General features: G+C 30.8%; 1 protein-coding gene across 2 annotated transcripts; it reads right to left on the minus strand.

Moving 5' to 3' along the window:
• Positions 1 to 239: 239 nt before the first annotated feature.
• LOC111278954 (lysM domain receptor-like kinase 3) lies at positions 240 to 8,692 on the minus strand. 2 transcript variants are annotated; one of them, XR_002688846.2, is made up of 12 exons: positions 7,589 to 8,692; positions 6,748 to 6,825; positions 5,715 to 6,014; positions 4,663 to 4,808; positions 4,490 to 4,579; positions 4,276 to 4,381; positions 2,803 to 2,954; positions 2,615 to 2,712; positions 2,380 to 2,527; positions 1,401 to 1,508; positions 703 to 993; positions 240 to 456 (listed from the first exon to the last, which is right to left on the minus strand). XR_002688846.2 is itself a non-coding variant. In XM_022865737.2 (11 exons), exons 1-11 carry the CDS (start codon positions 8,199 to 8,201, stop codon positions 829 to 831), a joined length of 2,004 nt encoding a protein of 667 aa, XP_022721472.2. In that variant the 5' UTR covers positions 8,202 to 8,692; the 3' UTR covers positions 518 to 828. The 2 variants fall into 2 exon arrangements, 1 of the variants encoding a protein (XP_022721472.2); XM_022865737.2 differs by lacking the exon at positions 240 to 456 and having other exon boundaries at positions 518 to 993.
• Between the last annotated feature and the right edge of the window lie 10,576 nt (positions 8,693 to 19,268).

Consider the following 19,268-nt stretch of genomic DNA (forward strand, 5'->3'; position numbering starts at 1 on the left):
ATCAGAATCCTTTTAACCCATTTTATGCAATCCTAAGTCACAGCCCACATTGATTTCCTCCCAATCACCTCTACAATATTCAAAACCCACTATAAATCTGATGATTTAAAACACAAACGATGACACGCAAAAATGATGTTTTCAAGGTGACACAATTTAAATTTACTTAAAAAAAATTTTAAGGTAACATAATTTATAATTTAAAATTTTAGTAATAATTATATATGAGTTTCATAAAATTAAAAAAATAATATTTTATATTTTCCTATAAATATAAATTACAATACATAATTTTTTAAAAAAAATATAATATCAACACACGAATTTTTATATTCTATTCTACATAAATACACGAATAATAGAGACGATGTGGCATTAATAATGAACTTCATATCATGCGATGCCCACCAGTCGTCTCAGCATCCATTTTAAAGAGTTGAGCGTGTGACTAGCAACCTAGCATCCATGAAAGCAATTGAACTAAGAAATTAAGTAAATGAGAATCTAGGTCATAGAATGCAAAAAATATTGGTATCTTAAACAAGCTACTCAAAATGCTTGTTGCAGAGTAGCCAAATCTTTTACTACATCATTGCATTTTACATCAAAATTTTTCACACAAGTTAAAAGGCCTAAAGCTTTCAAAGAATATAACATATAGAACAAGAGGAAAGAGAGAGAAAAGGAATGATGTATACATACTACCATATTACTGCTTTTCTGGAACATCATTGCTACTCTGCACACATAACCATATGAAAGGGGGCACAAAGTGGGGCAATAGAAAAATAAAGTATACTAGAGAGGAATAGGTTGACTGCTCCATAACTATCTTCCTTGGACCAAACCACTAAATACTTGGCTGTTCCCAGCAAGAGTTGCTTCCCACTCCACAGAGGACAAAAGGATCTGTGACAAGTTAATCACAACTTGTTTCATGTCAGGGCGTACAATAGGATCCTCGTCAACGCATTGCTTGGCCAGCATAGCCATCTAAACATATCAGAGCAAGAAATTAGAAGCTGAGTCAGAACATTGTGAATGCAGTCCCAGAATATCATCTTTTTGTTTTTCCTTTTTTGGAAGTGATTTCAGAATCTGATAACTGCTAATTTTGTAGCTTTGAGAATGTCTAGGATGTAACTTCATGCTTTAAAGCATTAACAGAAATGTTAATCCAGATAATTTGTTTTATAGACCATTATTAATCCGCTCAGTTCGTTATATAGACCATTATTAATCTGATTATGCTTTTATCAAGTGCGTTAACCAACATAAGTTGTATTCCAATTCTTTTTACTGATCATGTAACAGTTGAGCCTTTTTCTCAAGAAAGCAGCAAGCTTCACGTATCATATAGCACTGAAAAAGGAAAGATGATAAAAAAGGTCAAAATTTACCTTGAAGACACAATCATGGGGATATAGATCCAACATATTTGGATCAACATAATCTTTCATGTTTGACATGCTCATTGAATCGGGTGTGTTCCGAAGAGCTGCTAACATCTGCAAAATTGCAATATAGAATATACTATTATTAATATAAGCCAAGGTGAAGGAGCATCTAAACATTGGACCCTTGGGAAAGAAAGCAAAAAGATGAAAGATGTTCCTTCTTTAGATTTGTTTATAGAATTCTGACTTATCATTTTATATTTCACACTGCTACAGACACTTCATTCCATTCCAGTTAGCAACAAGGTAGATTATGACTGATGTCACCATTCAAACCTCTATCCATCAAACACAAATAGACTTTTCAACTGCTACATACAGGTTACTACACTTCTGGGCATCCTACTAACCAATCTCTACATCTCTTCAGGAAAATCCTGCATAAATATCATCTCAATCTGATCTATAACAGATTTCCAATGACACAAATATCTGGAATAAAGTTTAACCAAAAGCCAGATAGACTTTTATAAAACAAAAAAAAAAAATTGAACTATTTAACAACTTCTTCAGAATGCCCCGTTCCTCCTTGTTTATTTCTTTTTTTAAAAGATACATTCATATGCCGGACCGTAGATACGACAGCAGTGTCTGCCTCAACTGGCTTATTTATTTAATGATTAGAAGATGAAAGGAAGAAAAAACAGTACCCATATAAGCTAATCCCATCCCACATTCAATAAGAATATCATTTTTCAGCAGAGGTAGCAGTTTCATCCAGAAAATAGGAGACCAAATCATTTGTCAGTGCTCAAGTTAGTCTATTGAAGATTCTCATTCTTCAGCGTCAGAACTATGTGGAAAACTAAGTTATGTTCTGAATCTACATTAAAGGTTAGTTTCAGAAAGATAAATTTCTCACAGGCTTGTCTATGAATGGGAATAAAATATGTATCTTAGAATATGCTACAATGGAACTCACAATAGATGCCAATGAACGTCTTTCAGTATTTTTCATTGTGGTGCCTTCAGTTCGTATGATGGCCTCCTTTCCAGATATAATCTCAAACAGAACAACACCAAATGCATACACATCACTTTTTGATGAGGCAAGTCCATCACTCAAATATCTATAAGAAAACATTTGTGGAACAGTTAATGCGTCTTGAAGAACTCTCAGGGAAAAACAGTAGCCAACTAACAATATCATCACTTACTCTGGTGCCAAATAACCAAATGTACCAACAACTTTTGTTGCCGTTGCTTCTTCATCATTTGTTTTCCCAACAAGTTTTGACAACCCAAAATCTGAAATCTAATTAGAAAACAGAAGCAAAGTTAGTGAAATGTGCTCAAGCATACTTAAATCACAAAACAAAACCAACAAGATTTAATGCGTTAGAACCTTTGCCCTGAAAGAAACATCAAGCAATATGTTGCTCGACTTGATATCCCGATGAACATAATGAGTTTTAGTATGCTCATGGATGTACTCCAGGCCTCTAGCAGCATCAAGTGCAATCTGAACCCTCATTATCCAAGAAAGTGGTGTATGACCTTCATGCCAGTAAACACTTGCAGTTTAATTACAGTATGAATTTCATGACTCAACACAAGAAATAATTCAGTAGATCCCACATCCAGAGCATGAATATCATAAAATTGCATTCAAGGTTTTGAAAAAGGGAGAAATTGGGGATAAAAACATATTGAAAATGGGAACAAGCCGTGTAAAATTGTCAACAACAACAACCAACCAAGTCTTATATCCCATAACTCTGGGGTCTGTTGTATGGAAGGCCAAAAGTAATCATGTTAGGTTGCAGTTTTGAATCTTCTTGCGCCACTGATTCTATCAACAAAAACCTTTTCATTTACTTCCTTAACCCTCATATCATTTCTTATTACTTGCATTCACGTCTTCCGTGGTCTCCCTCTAGAAGTTTTGGTCTCTCCTAAATTTAGAAGCTCATTTCTCCTAACTGGTGCACAGACAGAATACGTTTCACATGTCCAAACCATCTCAAACAGCCCTCTCTCATCTTTTCCTCAATTTGGACTACCCCTAATTTTCCTCAATTCGGACTACCCCTAATTTTCCTCAATTCACATGTCCAAACCAACACCAAAAAGTGCAACTTCATATTCTAGTAAAAAAGTTAAGCATAGGAGCTACTGGGTCCCACTTATATGGGATGCAGGGGGCATTTAAGCTCCTCCTTGCCCGGCCAAGCAAATAGCAGAACCTTTGTAGTGCTTCAACACTGAATCTACCATTTTGCTTATGATATTCAATTTAGACTCAGCAGTAACCAAGCAACCCAGAAGAGCAACAGTTTATGCTCGTAGACTAAGCCCATCGCATTACAGAGCCAATACATTGGACTCAAAACCTATGGCTACACCTTTTTATGGCTAGAATGTGCTGGGTCATTGCAATGCCCAAGCTTCAGGTTGCTACCACTAATTAATATCTGATATAAGGCATGGAACCTATGGCAATGAGAATAGCTTCCTCTCATTTTGAAAATTGGTCAAGCAAACTAAATTAATTTAGTTTCTTATTTATCATGGCTGTTTACTATCAACATTGTTTCAACACATTATGGTTAAGTATGATCTAGCACCATAATTTACAATATTCAGTCCATTTTAGCCCTACTATTTGCCCAGTTTTATAACCATATACCAAGAGCATTAGCTCCATCACAACTATTTAAAGCGTTAACATAATGGCTTCAAATTCACACAAACAGTAATTATTAAATTTTACAGGGATAAAACCTTCAACCTAATAAAGCTGTGATAATTCATTCTTAAAATATTAAATATAAATTGTAAAAACTCTAGAAAAAATTAAATATAAATTGCTGCTTACCTTTGTTCTGTGGATCATGTAAATGGCTTCTAAGGCAGCCCTTTTGAGCATGTTCATAAATAAGGAAGAGCTCATTATCACTTGCAGCATAGCCAATCAACTCTACCTTTGACAAAATTAAACCAAATGAGAGTCAACAGTTTAGAACAGTGGCAAGCAGCAAGCTTCACAATTTTGCAATTTAAACAATTGCCTATCAGACAGAAAGCATTACCAGATTTGCATGATGAACCTTACACAAGACTTTCATCTCTGCCATAAATTCCTTTGTCTTTGTGGCAGTCATTCTTTTGATAGCGACTTCCTAAAAGAATCAAATAAAAAAACTTAATGGTTGTTTACTATTCAGGTTCTGTACTCTAAATTCTGAAGTAGAATTGAACAAACCTGATCACGAAGGAGAGCAAAATACACAGAACCATAGGTTCCATGACCAAGAAGATTAGAATCTGAGAACCCATCAGTTGAAAAAAGAATCTCTTCATAAGTGAAAACCACAGGCTTCTCAACATCAAGTACATCAGTTCCTAGAGCTGTCAGAGAATACCAGAAACAAAGTTAGACTTCCCAAGTTTGAGATCAATCAGAGCAGCGAGCTTTTTCTTTTGGCCAATAGGGCAGCAAGTTGAGTATCATAAAAACTAGCCTATCCTGCCCGCTAAAGTTGCAACAAATCTAAAGTTAAGCCATTTTCTGAAACACAATGAAATCTCTCTCTGAAATCCAATTAATTCAGAAATTTAAGACACCATGACTACAAACAACTATTTGAAACAGATTCAATGATCAATAAAGGGAAACCTACATACTTCACAAGTCAAAGCAACCTCTATTCCAGTAACTGGCAATATCTCATCAGCAAAAAATAAAAAAAAGTAATATGTCATGGAATATAGGTTAAGAGCCCATTCTCTGAAAATCAACAGTGCATTGACACCTTTGATAGGAGTCACTCATAGTAGCATACAAAAAACCCAGACCTTGTTTCTTTTTTATTGTTTATTTTATTTACTAAGGTCTACAGTATGATGCCATAGTTGAACACACCAGCTGAAGAGCTATAGTTAGATAGGACTGAGCTTTCTTTGATTAAAAAGGAACCAAAATTATATTTAAAGGCTTCCCCTAAACAATTCAGTTTCAAGAATAATTCTTCAAAAGTCAACTGCTATGATTGTTTCAAATCATACAAAGTGGGAATGGATAATACTTATGTTTTAAAACTTAATGTCAACTGAGAAGTGGCAGATTCTCACGTTTTAAAACTTAAGAACTAACTGATATTATTCAAAAACATTAGGTCTAGGGTTTATAACTTTTACTATTATTTGTTTTGATTCATTAATCTAATTTGTTTGGCATGATAAATAACTCCTTGCCAATATCTCAGCTAGCAACAAATAGAATTGAAAGCAATTAACAAACAAGAATGTAATAACCTTTCGGAATAGTAATCTGGTGGTTACTAGGTTCACCATTATTTTGGTTCCAATTCCCTGACTTGCCACAATCGTATCTTCCTGAACCACAACAGAAATTTGGCTTCCGAAGAATGTGAAACTTATGAGAACTCTTGCCATCAGGGTCTTTCACAAGACTTCCTCGAGCTTCAGCAAAGCAGCTTGAGGACCTCAAGGAAATACAAACGACTATGCTTGCTATAATGAGGGCAAGCCCAACACCAAAACCCCCAATGATCCATCCATATGGCACATGAGACTTATGATTTACTTGAATTTCTGCACAAAAATTAAAGATATACTACATTATATTTCTCACACAAAATGTAGGAAGAACCTTCAGAAAATTATTAATTCCAAGAAAAACTAAAAGGAAGCCAAAAAATTGCAAAATTTAAAACTATGGATCTCACAAAACCACCCCTGTGACTTTCAACATTTCACAATTGTATTTACAGCTCATTAAAACAAATATAGCAATGCCAGATAATCAAATGGTTTAAAGATAAGCAATTGCTGCCTGCCTACAGCACAGGCTTTTATGCTGCAATGTTCATTGACTATGGAAGCTGCCAAAAGAAGAAAAATCAAGCAAACAGCTACTATCCACACACAGGTCCTTTCACTAGAGAGTGTTTACCAGATGTTGTAATTCAGGCAATCAAATAAAACAGAAGTAGCTCACAATTGTAACCAAAAAAAAAAAACAAAAAACAAAAGAACTGGTAAACACTTTTGGCAGAAAGAATGAGCAGCACTAACACTTTAATAGAGCTTGAATCCACATATCTGGAAAGCAAGCCATGTAACCATATATTGATATGTAAAACAGGCAAATTTCAATTTGACAAACATTTTACAGCAAAAGAATGTTGTTAATTTATGGTTGTCAGCCGTTACATGACATCACTTAAAAAACAGACTTAGCCAATGACGTTGAATTAACACACAGGAACCTATTCATCGTTCCTACTTTAATTTAATTCCTTCACTTAGATTTACTAATCCATACCTGAATTTGTGTCAGCAGATGGTGCAGGAACAGGTGCAGGGGGAATCTCCTTCTCCGCATGATATCGCTCACCAGGAACTGCAACATATATAAACAACCTAGTCTCAAATTTTTGGCTATAATAATTACTCCCATTTTGCATTGCAAGTTGCACACTAAACACAAGGCAAAATGAAAAACCAACTAATAGCCTTTGCAATATAAGGAATTGGATCATAAAGCAAAGATACTCGTTAATGCTAATTACAAATATACACATAGAAAATGTATGAACTCATTATTTCTCCATTATATGATATTGTTTGCATATCTGAAATCCGTTTAGCATTAGTGTCTTCCCTCAAAGTTCACATTATGACCTCAGTTAGAAACCAAGTAAGTTCCAGACTCTAAAAGTGAATTGAATTACCAATTAGCATCAAATTACCTATCACTATCCCAAACTTGCTTCATCTCCCATACATTTCCAATTATTTGGACGACCAATCTGACCTCCAATGCTAAACTTTCAATCACACCAAGCCAAAGCAGATCTGATAACAAGTTTCAGATCAAAATTCACCCAGTTATAGACTAACATAAACTATGGGCGGAAAATCTTATTTTACTAACTTGATTAACCATACTCTATTTGCAAAACATAAGAGTTCTAAAAAACTACGTCAATAGCATCTTCATTCCGGCAGAACAACATCAGAAATACCCATCTTTCCAAAACCAACTAAATATGCACATCGGCCCTCCACATGCAAAAATCCTCCAACTAACTTAGGAACCTGCCAAATAAAAAAATTAAGAATCCAAAAATGGCCAAAAAAAACTGAATGATTTTAAGACAAACCTGAATTTAATGGAATATAGTACAGAGCACCAACAGTGATATTATCAGGATTTACAATCCCATTGACTTCCTCAATACTATCCATGCTAACCCCAAATCTACTTGCTAAAGATTGCACACTATCCCCATCTTTCATCACATAACTCATCAAGTAGTTCCACAAGCCACTTGAACACCCACAAAACAGCCTCAAAGAAACCACAGCTCCAACCCTCGCCTGCCTGGTAATATTTGGAACCATTGCAAGCCCATCATAAGCCTCCAAAATCATGTCATAAACATACCCTTCATTTGATCTCACCGTAAAAGTTGTATTTGTTACATAATTCTTGGTAGTTGATAAGCAAGAACAATTCTTTTTGATGAACATGTAGCCATGACCATTCTCTTCCTCAACTGTTATGTCCTGTGGTAACACATCAAACATGCTCTGGATCACTGCTAGAGTTTGGTTGTCTTGCGGCTTAAAAGCCAAAAAAGATGTGCACAATCTCGTTGTGTCCGTACAATTCATGGGTCTTGTTGTGGTGGAATCCAAGGCATGGAGGGTTTGAACATGAACAAGAACAATTAATGTTAGGAGAATCAACAAACGTTGAACTACAAAATCCATGGTTTCTTGTTTCAAAAAACAATTGAAACTTTGAGCTAAAATTTTAGAATTTGATCAAACAACTATGTCTAAAAAGATTTAGCACAAGAAAATCTGAGACTTGATGCAGGAAAACAAGATTAAACATAAATGAAAATTAATGAAATTTGAGCAAGGTTTAGCTCTTTCTTTAAAAAGTGGAAAGCAAGAAGTGTGAATTTGAAGCTAAAACAAAAAATTCTGACAAAGAAATGTAAAGAGTCAGTGAAGAAACTAGAGCTGAGTTATACAAAGATCCTTGCTTTTACAATCTTTTTATGGGAAGGGATAAAGGAAAGGGTAGATTTAGATAGAGGGTAGTTAAAAAATCAAGAAAATGAAGATTTGAGGGAATAACACAGTGAGATTTTTGCAAGAAAGTAAGAAACTTGGAGACCGACGAATTGTAAGAAAGAAGAGGAAGAGGTGAAAGTGGGACTTCAAAGACGGAAGTACAAAGTAAAGAGGTGGACACTAAACAGAGCATGTTTTGTTTTCTTTTATCTTTTTTTTTTTTTTGTTTGTTTGTTTGGCCAGTCTGGTAACAGTAGTTCAGGCCTTCACACTTGGCTGTAAAAAAGAGACAGGGATTTTCAGAAGCGATACAAGGAGGGGAGATTGTAATTGTAACGAGGGGCCATCCACCTGCAGATATTTGGGCCAGTGGGTGGGCGTGGGCACCCTTTTATTTGACTAAACTACCCTTCTATTGCTATTTTCAATTTTACTTTCGTTTACTTTCTTTAAATTTTCTTCAAATCAACGAGCATATTATGTAGAATGTAATTTTTTTTATATGCATTCATCATTTTTATAATTGCGTAAAATTTTTTTAATTTTTTTTCAAATAAATATGCATAAATTGTATTCTTTAATTTTCTTTTTCTCCCATTTTTGGATTGCTAAAGTGTTCTTTAAGATTGAAAAATTAAAAAAATTTATTTTTAAGTTCAAATAAATCCCAGAAATATTTTTCTTTCAACCTTAATCATAATTATTTTTAAGTTTAAAAATAATAAATTTTACGTTTGTTAATTAAAATAATTTTGCGTTAAGGTCAAAATTCTATTATTTAAAAATAATTTGTTCTAATAATAATGAATTAACAAATGACAAAAAAAAAAGCAAAGGTTTTTGGAGAAAACCAAAAAGCGTGGAAATAAATTTGCAAAAAAAAGGAAGGCCAAATTGGGATATAAAATTCACGGGATTGGCTGTTGGGAAAAGGATCTGGCACAAGTTGCGAAGAGCTGGAACTGAGAATGACAGTTGGTTGGGCCCCATAATTACACGGCAACTTTTGTATACCTTCGCCGATTATTTGCGTACGGTGTATGGATCATCTTATTGTCAAACCTCGTTGACCTTGATACCATTTGACCCCAGTTACCGACACTTACGATTAGTACTAGAGGCTACGTTCGGGTGCTTTTACAGCATTTAAAGTGAAAATAGGACTGGATTAAAATCATGAATGATTATTGGCTTCTTTTAATAAATCATGAATGTTAGATTATTTATTTTTTAGTAACTATCTCCCTTCTATATATTTTTAGAAGATGATTTCTTTTCTTTAAAGAACGCAGCGATTTGAAAAAAATTTTATAAATATTAAAATTTTTAATCCAAATTTATTAGAAATTAATTTTTTAAAAATAACTATATAAACTAATTAAATTACATTTTTAAATTTCGAAACTATTTAAATTTATAAACAAATAAATTATTTATAATTATAAATTTATATATTTTTCTAAATGAAATATTATTATTAATTCATTAACCAATTTGAAAATGGATACAAAGATTTTAATATTGATTTTAAAGTTTAAACCCAAATTTCAACTTGGCATTGTTTTACCCTAAATGTTAACCTTAATAATTTTGAGAGAAAATATTTTATGATTTCTATTGTTTTCTCATAGAGATAAATCATCAGAATGATAATAAACTTGTTATTGATCAATTGTTATGAGGTACAGTGTAAGACAAATAGTCCAAATCTGACAATATAAATATTTTTGTAAAACCAACCTCAGCTCCAAAATGTAATGCAAAGTGTAGTATCCCATTACAATCAAGAGAATTTTAACTTACCTTAAACCATATAATGCAATTTGATCAGAAAAGATATCTAAAGCTATTGTATGTATAACTTTCCCTTACACTTGTCACCAGAAACCAAAGCTAACATTGTTTAACGATGATAGACAATTTGGTTGGGCAGGGAAACCGCGGCTGTAAATTACCTTTGAAGGTGGTGGATGTATTGGATCCAAACTCGAATAGTGCCGATTTTTTGAAAGGGTAGAAAAGTCGGAAACTAAGGTTTGACCATGTAGGCCCACAGGTGGACAAACGACAACTGTAAAATAAAATATATATGTTTACATTAAAGCAAAAATATGTTTTTATAAGGAGAGGAGACAGAGAGATTTAACCTGGAACGAATGCCAAAAGATACCCAACAAAAACCCAAAGATATCCAAGAGATTAAGGTATATTTATTAAAGTAAGATTTTCTTTGTCTTCATTTTTTTTTTCTTTTGGTCGGATTTCTCACAACATTAAAATTAATAAAATTAGGGTTTAACTGGCTAATTGATTTTGTTAATGAGTATTTAAAGATTTTTAATTTAAAATTTAATTCATTTGATTAATAAAAATGATATTTAACAAATTTTAATATCTATAACTTTTTTTGTTATCATATTATATTTTTTTATAAAAAAATAATTGTTAAAATCAATTAAAAATTATTTATAATAATATCTTTAGATTAAATATGATAATTAATAGTTAAATTTTTGTGTTTTTAAACATTGAAATGATAAATTACTTAATATTATATAATAATTTAAAAATATATTTTAACTACACTTATTAAAAAATTTTTATATAGTTCAGAGTAATCCTTATTTAACAAAAATCTATTAACATATTTCTTAAAAAAAAATTTCTAAGTTTCTTAAAAGTTAATCACACAAGTTAAGTTATTTTGAATCAATCATTATGGTAAAAGTTTACTAGCGTGCCAGAATTCAACTAAGACAATAAAAGAGAAAGTCCATGGTTGTTTGACAAAGAGCAAAATATCCCTATACCCTACAAAACTACTTAACCTAAACATATTAATAAGATGCGTGCAATGATAATACATATATTTATTATATCAAAATCCCCGAAATTGACACCCACCATAACCACCCACACCAAACTTAGATTGAACAAATTGCAGCATTTGGAAGGGCGTTGTTGTCTTGCACTTAAGAACTCTGCAGCATTCCTGTAATTGTCTCAAAAGAAACCAAAATTGACAGCCTTAAACAAGTAAACCTACTCAAACCCTTCTTTTAAAAATGGAAATCACAGCTTCTTTTTGGGTACTAAAGGGCAGCTTTTAGCAGATGGAAATTGTGGGACATATTGTCCACATCAAGTGGATCATTTGCATGTGCTTTTAGCAGGAAATTTATTTTATCTGACCTAAAATTTTGTTACTTTTCTCATATAATATCATTTCCCTTATGGACTTTTATTATTTATATGGAATTATGAAACCAGACCATAGGATTAGTTGAACTAAGATTAATAATTTGCCAAAGGGTCGTTTGTAGTAAGTGAAATCAATTATTCAGACTGGATTGGCAGTTCTGTCGAAGAATATGTTGATGAGGAGGATTAATTGTTATTTAATCTGCATCAGACAATTGTATGATTTTTATGTTTCTCTGCTCGAGGGGTCACAAACATTGGATCTTGTCTCGAGGGTTCCTATGGTTTGCATGAGAGGCTGGTGTGGCCTTTTCTTTTTATAATATACAAAACTCGAAATTGATAGTCATTCGGTTTTCATGTCATAACAAAATATATAAAAAATTATGCAATCGAGATTTACATTCATAATGAATCATGAATAAAATTTGAATCCAAAATTATTTAGCTCGAGATAAAATGGATTTATTAATTAAATCAATACCTTGTTGTGGAGTGACCCTTGTTCTTGAGCATCGAAGATTGGATATGTGAAAAAAGGCAAATGAGGGTATTGGGGCATAGATGGTCGATTAAAAATACAAGTTGAAGGTTTTTTTAGTTTTTACGTTTCAATATTCAAATCAATGTTTAGAAAGAGAGAATGAAAAAAATTTTAAGAGGAGAGAAAGAAATTGAATGAATTTATTTGATGTGAAAGAGGTTATTTATATCTATAAAGTGAAAGTATTAGGCTTGAGTGATTCAAGTTTTGAATAAATAATTTAGAATTAACGTCATTAATCTGATCTAACAGATAATAGTCCAATTAAAAAGTGACAAATCAATATTTAATGCATCATTTCACGGGACAATGCCAGTATTTTCTGCATCAATTTCAATTTGATTGGATGCTATGGGCTACGGAGGAACTAATTATATGTATCCTTCTTAAATTTTCAGTAACGAGACCTAAACTTTTAGCTGAAACTCAGATAATAACTTAATCAACAAGCCCAACACACAAGGAGAGCTGCCTTGAAAGACAATGAATCAGATCAGGTCATGTTTTGCAAAAAGGGCCTTTTCTTTGATGAGCCCCTTTGCAATGTAAGACTAGGATTGGATTATTCAGCTGTATAGACTTCAAACATTTGGACCCCAGAGTCCCAGGGCCTTTTTAAGCCTTAATTTATATGCTCTCTACTTTTGAAAAACTCGTTATTCACCCCAAATTTCCAATAAATTAATGGTAGGAAATAATTTTTTTTATAAAAGAGGTTGTAATACGAATATAAGAGGAACGGTATTGAGATTTAAATTCTAAATTTATTAAATGATATTATTTAAAAATAATTGTATAAATTAAATAAATTAAACTCGGATTAAGAAATAAAATTTTTTTTATTTTAGATATGTACTTCTATTGGGTGGGTGAAAGTGATGGGGTGGTGGCCACTTTTGATCTATCCTAGGATTATCAAGCAAAAATGGAAGATAGATAAGTGATTGTCCCAATAAGGGCAAAATTCCAAAGGTAAAACCTTCTGGCGACTAAGTAATTCTTAAGAGGACAAAAAAAAAAAGGATTTGATTCAAAATCTCTTTTTTTTTTCTTTCATGGGTTACACTTATTTTATGTATAAAAAAATTTTTTCCAATAAAAGAAAAGATCCAATGTACTAAAGTTCTGAACATAACAAGCAAAGTGAAGATTAAAATGAGCCAGCCCTTGACTCAAAATGATTGACTTCAAAAGCCACCTAGTGGTAACAAGCTTACAAAAATGCAAATGGCCGGGCGAAGATCCGACATCGTTTCAAGGATCCAGTGCAATAAGAACCTTCATACCGGAATACCCCACTCATTCAAACAGTACTTAACAAATTAACATCTTCGTTTCAACAAGGTCTTGCTCCTTGTATGTTCAAATGATCATAAAAAAGAAAAAAAAAATTAGTGAAGCATTAGTTTTGCAAGAGGGCCCTCGAGAAGACCCTTGCCAAAGTTTGAGAGAATTCGATTGTTATTTTGACACCAACGCAGTGTACTTCAAAACTCACTCAAAGCTTTGCTCCAACTTGTTTGCTAAATGGGCTGAAGTCTAGCCTTGAGATCAATAAATAATAATAATACATATATATATATATATATTTAAGGTTGTTAAAATTCGAATCTTAATCACTAATAGAGTATATTGCTATTGACTTAAACTAAAACTTTCATTATGAAATGGATTTTCAAAACTTTTGAGCAAATTAAACGCTTCAAAAAGTAAATTTTCAACGGATATTAGAATCAAACTTTGGCTCAAACTCACTAAAGCTCAAGCTTTAAATGGGTTTAAGCTATGTTTCAATGCATCAAACGAGGTTGACTTGTTCTCTTTTGCAACCTTAAACTTACACTTTTTTTTTTTTTTTTTTTATAGAAATCGCACTATAGGAATGGAGAAAGATACTATAGGTATTGAAACTACAAGCATAAAAAATATAATGAATGTTATTTTTTAAAATTGATTTTGTGAATCAATTCATCTGAATATGGGATTCAGTCTTAAACTTACTTTGCCTTTTAGGATTTGCTAGGTTGGAGTTGGGGCAGCAATAATATGGATAATGCTTGCTTTGATCCTCTTTTGCAGACCTTAATAAGCTGTGGCAAACCAACTTTTCCACATTGTCCAAATTAAATTCCCCACCTTTTTCCTTCTTTTTTTTTTCAAATATTTATAGACCTTTTTTTTTTTTTATGATCCATCCCTTTCTTCTTTAGATTTTTTTAGCAAAACAAATATCAACGTAACACTAACTTTATGAATTAAATAAATTATTATAATAATTGGTCATGATTTAGTAAAACATGGTTGCCTTTTACTTTGCAGAATAAGCTAGATAAGTCAAATGTCATCATTAAGACTTGAAAAATATTATATTGCAGTAAGTGCGTAGTAGGTCAATTCCACATAGGCACCATTCTACATATTAGCATTTAAATTATCGAGATATCATAAATTCAACCTTTAAAGAAAATGTTACCTTATGTTACGCTAAGCTAAGCTTTGATTATAGGGGTGACTACGAAACCCTTTTTTCTTTTCTTTTTTTTTTATTTTATGAGAAAAAAATAATAAAATTTGAATTTGGAATAAGATGAAAAGACAGCATTTTTTTTCATTCATTGAAAGCATGAAAGGAGATCACGGAGATCGAATAATAAATTTTAAGTGATAAAATTTAAATTTTAAAATTATTAAATGTTATATTTTAAAATTAATTATATAGATCAATTTAATTTAATCCAAAATTCTTTTTTTTTTTAATTTTCAATATGAATAGATTTAAACTTAAAATCTTGCTTTCAATGGGCTGCATTGAACTTGATAGACAGTGAATTGAATGATATTTGTTGCTTAATTTATTATAATGAATAAGAGGATACAAATCCGACTTTTTCGAGCATAAAAAACATACGATGAGAACTATGATTAATCTTATTAATAATTAGCCACTACCAACAAATAATCACTATCTACATATGGCTGATGTGTTTCTCATCTGCAAGAGTGCACAGAAAATAATAATAATAATAATACTAATAATAATAATAATAATAATAATAATAATAGTTCCACCTTTAAGATCATTCGCAAAGAGATTAAATTCAGAATATAAGATCATTAAAACCAACGTTTCAACATAACAATTAGTACTAAGTTTTAACTTTGGCAGTCCCTTCTTAAACAAATGGTTTGAAATTCATCTCTAAATGAAGAGTTCATGATTTGATAGAAAAACAAAATCTTCATTACTTAATTCATTTTGTAAGATTTGCTTAGAGGATTACTACAAATGTTAACCAATAAAATAGCATATAATTGCATCACACGACCTAATAACCATTATTAAATGTTGTGATAAAATGGAGAAAGAGAAAAAAAAAATTGAACGTGCTTATATTGTAATTAGTTAGTGTGTAATCTTGACATAATTTGAAATCAAGGAAGGACATGCGTAAAGAGGTTGTCACTTCATTTTTTATATATCGATAATGTTATTTTTTTTAATTTTATAAATAAAATTATAAGTGTCATATGTTTTATTTTTTAATATACTCAAAAAATATAAATCATTATGCTAATATTGTCAATAAAGTCTAAAACTTTATCAATGAGATAATTTCTCTATCCTTGAATAGACTCTTAAACCCTAATCATAGAAGATTCTTAAGTAATAAAATTGTTTTGAGAATAAAAGGACCTCCTTTTGCATAAAAATATCAACCTTTAACCAATAATAATAATAATAATTGACAAAAGAGGCTTTTTTGTGGTGGTTGTTATCAACATCTTGCTTTTTAGCTAGCAACCCCATGCTTCTAATAATCACATCATACTCTTCCAAATCAAAGAATTATAATTGTTTTAGTTGTAGTTTCTTGCCGCCCATATTTAGACCTCATTATCCACTTATTTAGACTTTTAGTTTTTTTTATCCTATTAGTGTTATTATTATACATAGAAACTTAGAAAGGGTGATACGGATTGTTATGATGCATTAATACTGCATTTTCCAAGAAAATTACTTAGAATGTGTTATTTTAAAAGGTAAATTCTATTATAGATATTTTTATTTTTATTTTTTATATTCATAATTCAACTTTTTAAATAAAAATAAATAGATATAATTATTAAATCAAATATTCGAGTATTTTTTATAATTAGTATTTTTTAAACCTTTTGAAACAAGTTTTAAAAAATAAAAAGTTATTTGTGATTTTGATAATCTTATTACTCAACAATATTTAACTCAAATAACATGTGGGATGAGATTTGGATAAAGAAATCTTAGATTCGAGCAATAATACTCTCTGATTTTGTAGGAAAAAAAATTAGTCTATAATTTTCCAATGTAAAATTATATTCTTCTATTTCGTTTGAGTAAAGTGTGATAATGTTATATGGACAGATATAAGACAAGTGATCATAAATAAGTAAAATTGATCTCTAATTCAAAAGGAAATGGAGAGAATCTAGAAGCGGATCCGACAAGTGATCATGTGTGTGGTACAAAAGCGGCGCATGAAAAATATACATGCGAAGGGAAACAATAGTAGGACAGAAAACAAAACCATTAAAAGGACAGTGATGGAGCAATCAATGAAGTGAAGAAAAACTTAAAAGGGAAAAGCCAAAGGAAAAAGGGTGGAAAGGATATATGTGAATGAACACAAAGTGAAGTGCGCTCAATGCACGTCTAGATAAACGACACCTTTGTGGGGTCTCTGCCCATAAAGCATAAGCCTAGTTGAGAAAGAAAAAAAAAAGAAAGAAAGATATGCATCAATTCTATATGGTTGTGGTTTGCTGTTTTTATCGTTGGCAACTATTGGACAATATTTTTTTTTTTCGTATAGAAAGAAATTGTAATTTAAAAATAAAAATATATAATAAATTTTTTTTAAATTTATCGAATATTATTTTTCAAAAATAATTATATAAATTAATTAAATTAAATTTTAAAAATTTTTATACAATAATTTGATATTTAAAAGTGTGTTATTAATCAATAAATTTACTTGTTTATCTTAATATAATGATTTTAAGTTCAAATATTATCAATAATTAGGTTGTTAATGTTAATTTTAAATGTACTGATCGTTAATAGATACGCATATTTTACCTTATTATGAGATCGATGACTTGAAAAAATATCCACAAAAAGGCTAGAGTTTTTGAGCAGAAGGGGCTACGCAGCCCATCATAATAGCAGCACGCACAGGCGGACCGTCATTCAAGCATGAGGAGCCTTGGCTCCCTCAAAGTTTTTCACAACTCTCAAGGCTCTTTTCAAACTTTTAGCTACTTTTAGTGTGTGTATATATATATTAAATAAACTTAAATTAGCCTCTCCAAAATTAAAATTGTTTGCATGTATTAGTATATTACTTTTGTGTATATAAAATATAATAAGTTGAATAAAAAATAAAATAAAATAAAATATTAATTAAATTTCTTTAAAATTAAATGTCAAAATCTATGACTGAGCACACGCAAAGGCCATGGCTTAAAACCAAGCAAACAACTTCGTTTGGAGAATTAAAAAGGCATGAGAGACGGAAAGGTGGCGAAGAAGGGGGAGCTGGAGCGGGATTGATGTGGAAAGCACAAGGCAATGGAACATCAACAAAAGGATTCCTTTTTGTATGGCTTTCTGAGAGTGGATTGTTTAGATTGATGTAGTTTTCTTATATTGCTTTTTTTTTTTTTTCAAATTATGGGGCACATCAGCACATGGGCTGTTCATTTATAATGGAATTATTGATGGGCAAATTGAGTTGTTGCTGGGATAGTACTCTTTTAATGGGAAAAAAGAAAACACAGTATTTCTTACTATGATAAAAAGCTACATTTAATTGAAGATAAAAGTGTTCATGAATAAGATTAGATTTAATTAACAATTTTAAAACCTACTTAAAACTTGACTCAATTTGTCCATCTAAGTTTGTTCAATTCAAATTATTATTTTTTAAAAAATAAAATATTTTCATAATTATATTTTAATTTTTTAAATATATTTTTAAATTAACACTATAAAAATTTATCCAACCTCGCTTGGGCTAAAATTTTATTCGATATGAACAAATGACAGATATTTATAAAATAATATCTAAGTGAACAAACCAACAAATTCATTTAATTGGAACTCCATTTATGCATAAATTAAAAATTAAAATTTAATTTCTAATGATACAAATCAAGAACTTATAATTTTACAACATAAAAAATGAATTGGGTTCATTACACTAATCACTGAAAATACATTCATCCACAATTAATTGAATTCATGGAACCATAAATTCATGAATGATTAACTTCATGAATAGTTAAATTCATGCAATTTAAGTTTAATTCATGATTATTTATGCTATTCATTAGTAGATATAAATTTATACTCAAAATATTAAATTTAAATAATAGTAAACACGAACTACATTTATTCACAATTAATTAGGTCCATGGATACTATAAATTCATAAATGATTAAATTTATGAATAGTTAAAATTTATAAATAATTAAATTCATATAATTTAAAATAAAAGAATAAGAACATCGGTGAATAGTATTTATGAATCCAATTAAACAAAAATCATACAATTTTTTATAATTTGTTCAACTCAACCCAATCAATGTATCACAATTAAAGATACGCATCATTCAATTAAGTACCTCAACCAAATGTTATCTTACTCTTCTTATTCCTCAAAATAATAGCAGGGTAAAGATTTGATTTATAAAGAAATATAAAACAGTGAATTTTAATTTTTAAAATAATTATTAACCTAATAAAATCATTTTCATTCTTAAGTTATCATATTAATTTTAAAACTAACAAAATTAAATTTAACCCAAATGATTATAATATTATACCTAATTTAACCCTCAAATTATAATTTAGGACAAATATGAGTTGTACATGAATTACACTTTAATTTTAAGTGGGGATAACTTTAATCTATTTACTATAACGTTGACCCATGCTATGTTACAGGGAGTTTACGTACATTCTTGGTAT

The sequence above is a fragment of the Durio zibethinus genome, chromosome 8, assembly GCF_047325235.1.
Source record: "Durio zibethinus cultivar Kanyao isolate XHJ-2024 chromosome 8, ASM4732523v1, whole genome shotgun sequence".
NCBI classification, from domain to species: Eukaryota; Viridiplantae; Streptophyta; class Magnoliopsida; order Malvales; family Malvaceae; genus Durio; species Durio zibethinus.